Source organism: Salarias fasciatus, chromosome 18 (genome assembly GCF_902148845.1).
Source record: "Salarias fasciatus chromosome 18, fSalaFa1.1, whole genome shotgun sequence".
NCBI classification, from domain to species: Eukaryota; Metazoa; Chordata; class Actinopteri; order Blenniiformes; family Blenniidae; genus Salarias; species Salarias fasciatus.
The window spans coordinates 4671222-4680438 of NC_043762.1; the positions used below are offsets into that span (position 1 = coordinate 4671222).

The following is a 9217-nucleotide window of genomic DNA, read 5'->3' on the forward strand; positions in this document are numbered from 1 at the left end:
AACCCTAAACCAGAAATCAAGTCTTAACCCTCAAAAAGGTCAAAAAAGGTCTGTCGAAAAGGGAGGACCGGCAAAAATGTCCTCACTTTCCAAAATTGTCCTCACTGTAAGGTTAGAAACCCATGGTCCTCACAGAACGTCCTCACAACTGTAGCTGTACAAGCACACACACACACACACACACACACACACACACACACACACACACACACACACACACACACACACACACACACACACCTGTTTATCTAAATATGAAAGCATTCATGTTTTAATTCTCATGAGGTTTTTGTCTCCATTTCTCTGAGCATTATTTGCGTCATGTAAAAGTTGCTCGCTGTCAACAAGAAAAGCTTGAAGTCAAGAAGAGAAAAACAGAAGTTAACATGTTGAAATTAAAGTTTTATTCTTTAAATGTATTGAATATAAAACACAGCATGATGAAAACCAGTAGCAAAAAAGAAAAACTTTTTTAAATTAACTCAAACATCTATAAGACATCAGAAGATTGGCTGTTTGTTGTACTTTACCGTCATCTTCGTAAGTTTTTGACATCATATGAGTATTTTCAAAAGTAACACCTAAGATAGATGAAACAACAAATGTTTTTTATACTTTTTTTTAAATTCCCATATTTTCTTTTCCTCGCTGATGCTGAACTCCTATGTATCTGAAACTTTATCAAAACCAAATAACAAACCACATTTTATTGACTTTAATCAACAAAAGAAAGCAATTTATTTCAATAAAAATTGCTGGACTTCAGATCCTCTTGTTGTCTGCATAACTGTGTTGTTAGATGTGTTCAGGATAATGTTTACTTCTAAAATGTTTTTTGTTCTTGTTTGAGTAGAAATTTAAAAGCAAGGCTCTGACTTGACATTTATTTATTTCATTGTAAATTCTGTGGTTTTATGCCAGGTGTGAGTGAGACGTGAAGCTCTTGGAGGTCAGTCAGCATGTGTGGAGCTGGTGGACGGTCCTTTGTTTCTGAGGATCATCATCAGAGAGAGTCCAAAGCAGTAGACCACACTCTTCACTATCAGCACTGTGTACTGCAGGCAGAGCAGCCTCTCTCTGTACCAGTGTGGTGGAGGGACGGCTGGAGGATATATGACTGAAACAGACAGAGATAAAACAATCGGCACTCTGCTCCTCTAAGTAGTGACAGTGAATCACAGCTAAAGTCATCAAACCTTCTTTACCTTGCTCTGTTTCAGCCTCCACTGTTCCTCCCTCGTGCTTCACAGAGCAGCGATATTTTGTTTCAACATCATGCTGACCGAGCACCAAGATGGCGGTGGAGCGTCCCGACTCTCTGAGCTCCAGCTGCTCTCCCTCTCTGGAGTTCAGCTCCTCCAGGCCGCCGTTCTGCTTCAGTCTTTTCCAGGAGAACTGGACCTCAGGAGGGACCATGGCTGAGGCCACACACAGCAGGTGGTTCTTCAGGGGATCTCTGGAGGCTGCTGGGTACACGCTCACCACGGGCTTCACTACCTGCTGCTCTGGAATCAGACAGCAGCAACAAGCAGCACACACACACAACCACAAAGTCAACAGCAGCTTCCAGCTCTCAGCTACATTCAGTCTGATCCTGGAAACCACCTCAACTCTGATCAATCAGCTGATTGATGTGAACACAGTACAAAGGTCACTGCTCACTGTGTTCATGTTGATATCAGACTCTGTCTTCACCTCAGGTCCTCATGTGTTGCAGCTCACAGTGATTTTTAACAGAGAAATAAAGTGGTCAGAGTCGGGGCCACACAGTGGAGTCAGTGTGAGAAAGTTCCTGCTTCACATCCAGGCTGAACTCAGACTGAGTTTATGTGTGGAGTTTGCATGTTCTTCATGAGCGTCTATTGCTTTTTTCCAGGTTTACTGGTTTCCTCCAGTCTAAAAACAGCTTTTGAGTCTGACTAGTAACTCTAAAGTAGTTGTATCTGTGTTCATGTGAGAGACTCGTGTTTTGTCTTCACTCAGATAAAGTCGGAGGAAAACAGCGTTCAGTCAGAATCTTTATTTTTGTTGATTATGTAACACAATATTTGGATTAATGAATTTTAATATCTTATAAAAAATATTTTAATGAGGAATCTGAGTGTTACAAAACGTGTTTATATTAACATTTATAATGGTTTTGACTACAACATATTTTAGATTATATATTTAATTCTCTGACTTTACCTGGAGTCCCGGATGTACAGAAGATTAATGTCATGATGTAAAACAGTCAGATCAATGAGTTGAGTTTATATTATTTAAAAAAAAAAAAAAAGTCATGTGGAAACAACTAATACTTTCTCCATAACGTAATTAAGCTTTTGTCTTTACCAGAAGTTCTGATGTTGAATTATATGTGGAGCACATTTACCACATATATACCAATTTGAATGCCTTATTCAAAGGAGATAAGTCTCAAACAAATGTAATAAAAAGTGACCTGTTCAGCGTTTTGTCGTCACACTGATGGATGAAGATGGAGAACAACAGCGTTGATTCATTCATTCATAACTTATGCGTGAGGACAGAGTGCGGCCTGTACAGGTCAGCAGTTCATCACACAGTGTCAGATTCTTTATTTTATTCATCTTGTTGTTTTATATCACAATCTGTTACATTAATGACATTTAATCTCGCAATGACAATAATTTCAGGAAGGATCTGGGTGTTGTTAAAAATGTTTTTGTTCTGTTTTGTGTGAAGCTGATTAGTTCATTCTAATACAACATGAAGTGATACCAAGCTTTTCATTTTATGTTTAAAGTTGTTCAGGAATTATAACAATATTTTTAAGCTTCTATTAAATTGACAGGCCCTTCAGCAGGAACTCAGTGTCACAAAAGTAAATCCAGTTTTCATCAAAATGTTTACATCCACCTTCAGTAGTGACACAAGACTCAGTGTGAAGAAGTTTTTCATTAAATTGTATTTTATCATTCCATTTTTAGATTTCAGAATTTTGGTTGAGATTAAAAACAACGTCCAGCAAAAAGAATTTCAGGAATCTCCCATTTTATTTTGAAATATCCATTATTTCATGTAAAAGAAGCTAAACTCTCTGGACACAATTAAAAAGTGAAAGATCACCTTTTTTGTGTTTTAATGTGTGGTTATGTTGACATCAGACTTTTTTATGTATTTGACAGATTAACTGCAACACAAATATTTGTGTTTTCCATGATGGCAACATTAAATTATCATCAGTGTATTTCACTTTTTGTTGTTTTTGTGGATCAGTGAATGATCAGTTTTGTTGTTTCAAATTACAAAAAATATCCGTTTTGATTTATAACAATTAAACTCATATTGTCACAGAAAAATTACATTGAAAGTTAAACTATTGATTATATTTTCAATGAAACATCAGCTTGTCAGTCAGGAAGTATCAACTTTCCAAAGTATCTGAGTTTACCATGAATTATCTCCTGCTGGATAAATAAATGACCTTGAAATGCACTGAAATGACACAAATGTTCCAGGTCTGCAAATAAAACAATGAATATGTATTAAATGTTTGTTCTTACCTGTTACATACAGTTTAGTCCCAGAGCCAAAGATCCTCCCACAGTGAGAAAGAGTGAAACAAAAACCCTCCTGCAGCTGAATGTGAGCTGAGCTGATGAGACTGTGTCATATTTCTGCTCCATGAAGAGTTTCTCTGATTTCATATCAACACATCTGTCTCTGGTTTCTTTGATCCAGCAGCTCAGCTCTGATGATCATGTCTGTCTCTTGGTCAGTTCACAGCTTTAGTCCACATGGAGCAGATCTGGACTAAAATACTAACTGTTGGACTGAAAGGAAACTTTTTTTTACTCTCTTGGTCACCAGAAGATAAAATTCATGAAATAAATGAGTTTAGTCTGAACTCCACCAGAAGCTGGAGATTTTCTTTCTTCACACTATAATAAAGCAACAAATACAAAATGCCTTTTGTTCACAATAATTCAGAGAATTGTCTGTGAGTACTTTAGTAAGACTTGATCTTTTGACAGCATCATCATCATGTTCCTGCTGCAATTTGTAACTTTCTGATATTGTGTGATATTTATGACAGAGGTGAAAGAAATATCTCATCTGTTCAGACATTTCAAGATGTGTCGCTGCCATTTAATTCATTCATAGATCTGCTCCAGCATCCATGACCTGACCTGGAAATACTGATTGCAGAATATAATGATTCAAATAATATTCAGTTTTAATGAAATTATAAATAGTACCTCAACTTTTTTGGAGTTATTTCTTTCCACACAGTAGACATAAAATTTTAATAATAGATTGAGTCACCTGGTGGTCCTCTGTGGTACTGTTCTTCACTGGTTCGGTTCTTAAATCACAGATCCATGTTTTTATGTCAGTATGGATACATGTTCCTCAGGAACCCATGAAATTAGATGTGGGGTTCCCCAAGGCTCAGTTTGAGATCTCTTTCTTCTTAACCTCAGCATGCTTCCTCTTGGGGACGTCATCAGGAGACACACATCAGTTTCCATAGTTACGCTGATGACACTCAGCTGTGCATCATCGTGTCTCCTGATGACTCAGGGCCAATAGAGCGGAGGTGCTCATGCAGCTTTTATCTCCTGTCGGTTAGATTACTGTAATGCCTTGCTCTCTGGTCTCAGCAAAAGAGGATTTCAAACCTCCAATTATTACAAAACTCAGCCACACATGTACTGACGACCAGGGGGCGGGGCCACATTACACCAGTTTTAAAGTCGCTGTATTGTCTTCCTGTCTGCTTCAGGATGGATTATAAGGTTCTCTTATTTGTTTTTAAATGTCTTAACGTTCTTATTTAGCTCTTTTGCTTTTTTTATATGAAAAGTTCAATAGAAATAAAGTTTGATTTGATTTGAGTTTTATTGGAAACGTGTGAAGAATCCATGAAAACCTTCCCAGGTTCAGGTAGAACATGAAGACTCTCCATAGAAAGACTGAAGCCTGAATCAGCAGGTTTTCTCATTGTGAAGCTGAAGTCTTCATCACTTCCTTGTTGTGCTGCTCTGATTCCATCTCCTGATAGAACTGAAGTGATTCTGCTTGGTTCCAGTTTTCACAGTATTGATTACATATCTTGTTCTGAAAAACACAGCTGGACATCTGCTGTGGCTCTGTGATTCTGTGTGTTTTAGTTGAAACATCTTTGCTTCAGTTTTCCAGATCAGAACTCTTCTCTGAGTCTGACTGAACATGAACTCAGAAAGTAGCGTCTAAAACAGACGGAATTTTTCATGATCACTGCATGAAGACTTTACTTCTGGAGCAAAAACTGTCAGCTGAAGTTTCAACCTGCTGATGTGAAAGTTAACGAGACTTTTAGAGGATCAACGGTTAAATTTAATGAGAAGACTGGAGCTTACAAAATAAAAGTCAAGGTTTTTTTTTTTTTTAGGATGTTTTTCTAAAGGACTTTCTGATGATGGAGGATTTCCTGTGTTGTTGTTTCAGGTATTTAGTTGTAAATATGGTCTTGTCTTTAGTGCTCTATCCTCTCAACTAGAAAACCCAGGTTCAGTTCCAGGTCCTGCTGTTTGATGTTTGCATGTTCTCCCTGAGCCTGTGTGGATTCTCTCAGGTTCTTCATCTTCCCATATTTTATAGACATGCTTGTTGTGTGTCGTGGTTTTCTGTTCCTCTGTTTGTTCTGTGTTGGAATATTGGTGTCTCCCTGCTCTTCACCAAATGTCAGCTGACATAAGTGTTTCCTCTCTGAGAGCCTGACTTGGAAAACATGAGGATGAACTGGAGTCATTCCAGCTGTGGATCAAAACAGGAGAATGATCTTCCTTTATGATATTTGGCTGAAATAATAAAATTCATGATGCTCAATGATATTTTTGATGAAATACACAGTTATGTTTAAACAGTCTGACTGATGTTCAGACATTTGTAAAATGATGCAAATTAACATGATTTAATTTTAAACTGATAGAAATGAATAAGAAACTCACTAAACTAAGAGTGTTTGAGACTCAGACTGAGGTGGAGTGAAATATGTGAACCTGCTCTCTGGTTTACTGTTTACTTCCTGTCACACACTTTATTGATATCAGTTGGTTTTTGTTCAGGCTGCAGGGATCATTTCTCACTGTGGTAGAACCAACAGGAGCAGTAGTAGGAGGCTGAATGATCTGATTTAATTTTGTTAATCTTTAATTCATAGACATTTTGTTTTTTCACACCTGTGAAATCCTTTATCTGAGGATGATTGTATTCTGTATATACTGCACCATTATCAGTATCAATGCGAAGAATCACTCTGAATGTTTCTGTGTCTTTCTTCTGGTACCAGAATACATAGCTACTGCCACACTGAACAGCTCCATCACAGCTGAAGGAGACTGTGTCCCCGACTCTCCTGGTCAATGTTAAATCGTCCTGAATCAGCTCTGCTGCCATGGCAACCAGCGCTGTGGAGACACAGACAGACAGGTGCAGGTCAGTGTGACCTCCTTTGTTCCAGGTGGAGTTTTCTGGCTCCTGATTGGCTGGAAACACTCACCTGAACACAGACAGCAGAGAGCAGCAGCTGGGAGGAAAAGCATTGTGTGCAGTGGTGTTTCCTCTGGAGGAGCTGAGGAGAAGTGGAGCTCTGATGCAGCCGAGGCCAAACAAGGACGAGCTGTTTGAGCAGACGAGCTCATGTGGTTTCTAACAGCTCCTCAAACCTCCCATCAGCCCACAGATAAGCTGCTGATTGACAGCTCAGCTGAGGCTGCTCTGTGGTTTCATCTGGCTGAATCCAGCCTGAAGAGAGAAAAAAACACTGAGAATATTTATTTTCTCACATATTTAGGTTTTATGGTGATAAGTTTAGTGTCATGAATGTTATCTTTCAGTCGAACTAAGGAAAACAACGATTAGCCAAATCTCTCTCTCTCTCTCTCTCTCACACACACACACACACACACACAGAGATGCATATAGATGCTTTTTCAGAAAAAAAATATAAAGACATTTCTGAATTGTTTAACACAAACTAAACTCAAGTGCAAATGCAGAACTATTCCTGAGCCTTCTTGGTCTCGTGCTTGGACCATAATAACCTCAAACTTTTTTTTTCATCATTTAGAGTTATTTTTCCTCTCGCTGATATGATACAGTTGAAACTGTTCTTCAGTATTTATGACTCCACAAAATTTAAGTTTAACCTCAGATCACAACAATATCGGTCTGTTTTGATATAATGTCTTATTCAATGTTTTTCATAACAGTATTCATTACTTTATATTAGGCTTATATTACATATAATATCTAAATTATGTAAATTACATATGTTATTAAAGTGCTTGTTAATGTCACTGTTGCATGTTATACAGTAGAAATTGTTCTTGCCAGCATTTATGAGCTCACTGGATTTTTGTTCAACCTCACATCATAACAACAATAATGACCTCATTTTTTCTTATGTCTTATTCATTGTCTTTTATTATTTATCAGATGATGTTATACAGTAGCATTTTTATTTTCTTCTTTTTATCCAACTCAATATGAAAGTCATATCATAGGAGCAGGACTGTCATTATTAAAGTACCTGTTAAAGTACTGTATTATTACTGTTTCTGACACATTATTTCATGTCCATCATGGCTTTGAAAACTTTGTTGGAATATTATCTTCAGTCTCCTGCCACCATATGCTGGATAAAGAAATCACATTTATTAAAGACCAGAAAACCAAAATATATCAAGTTGAAGTGATTGAACATGTTAAATCTGAACATTTTAGATTATTTTGCTTTGATCTGAACTCAGAAACAAAAACATGCAGATGAATTGACACGTGGACTCAATGGGGGTTTCTGTGGATCACCAAGGAACCAAGACATGACCATAAAAAATGTAAGAATAAACTATTTCCATCAATATGATGAGCTCATTTCCACAGCTTCCACAGACCAGGATGAAGTTCAATCAGGACCACAGCCAAGGCCTCATGGAGGACCTGAGAAAATCCTCTCTGCCATCAGCAGCACTGTGGAGTGGTGTTATGCTCTGAGAGGCTTTTAGACCAACACTGAACCTCTTCTTCAGGTGTGGAAACATTTAAACATTACTTTTTTGCAAAAAAGGGGCTTTGTGTGTGTATGTCCTGTGTCTGGGATTTTTTTTGTAGCTGTGTATTAAACACAGAGAGGCTGTGATGGACTGTTTGGTTTTGTTTTTTCAATGCAAATGAGACCATGGAAGCAATAAAGACAATAGAAACCCCACTGAGAGTACAGCAGCCATTATAATCTTATGGCAAATTTGAAAAGACATTAATGACTGATATTATGCAAATTGTTAGGATGATATATGTAAATCAGTGTAAGAAAAATATTAACTTTGTCAATAATTATTGGTATCTTTATTCGTTATTTGTAGGAATTATTTATGTTTAAAATGTGCAGCAGAACATAAGAGAGGACAATGAAAGAGAAAGTATCCTGCAGAAGAGCTGATGGACATGAAACATGTTGAGTTAAAGTCCAGAAAAACCAGCAGACTGGACGACTTTATGGTTCAGTATCAACTGTCACACACCGCCCTCCTCAAGGAATCTGGAGACTCTAAAAGATCTTCCAACAAAGTTAGTGACCACATTTACTGCTTATTTCCAGAGTCATAACCCAAAACTCTACTTTCACCATTTTTAATATTTTCTGCATTTTTTTGTCAGATTGATAGACGATATGTTTATCAGAAAAGTAACAAATATTTTTTAATAAACAGAATATCTATATTTTGTATATAATTATAATAAACTGTGCAGTAGCTTCAGCAATGTCTCAGAGATTCTCTGATGTGTTTCTAATACATCTATCTTAACTGTTGAGGATGGAGTTTTCCTCCGGGCCGGGCTCCCCTCTGACTGCTCCTCCAACCTTACAGATTCTTTCTTGGATCCCAAATAGAGTGCAGAATTAAAGAGCCCCAATGCAGATTCCCAACGCTTATTACAATTTATTTGTGCGAAGCCTCCAGACAGAATTCTGGTCCTCTGTGTCCCCAGTCTGTCCTCAAGCAGCCCTCACCGACAGAGTCAGAGCGAAAAGGCGAAGTCTAATCTAATGTGTGTGTTTTTATCAAGTCTTCCGCTCACAGGCGGGGGGACTTCTTCATTCTTCTGGCTCACTCCTCACTGGAGCTGGTCTGGGCTGGTTGAACCTCTGCTTCTCACACACTGATGTGGAAACGGTGTTCCTCCCGTTGTTCCAGCACAGCCGCTC

General features: G+C 37.9%; 1 protein-coding gene across 1 annotated transcript; it reads right to left on the reverse strand.

Moving 5' to 3' along the window:
• Positions 1 to 639: 639 nt before the first annotated feature.
• LOC115405145 (uncharacterized) lies at positions 640 to 6747 on the reverse strand. The gene is made up of 3 exons (XM_030114622.1): positions 6509 to 6747; positions 1206 to 1505; positions 640 to 1117 (listed from the first exon to the last, which is right to left on the reverse strand). The coding sequence occupies exons 1-3, from the start codon at positions 6648 to 6650 to the stop codon at positions 951 to 953; spliced, it is 609 nt and encodes a 202-aa protein (XP_029970482.1). The 5' UTR covers positions 6651 to 6747; the 3' UTR covers positions 640 to 950.
• Between the last annotated feature and the right edge of the window lie 2470 nt (positions 6748 to 9217).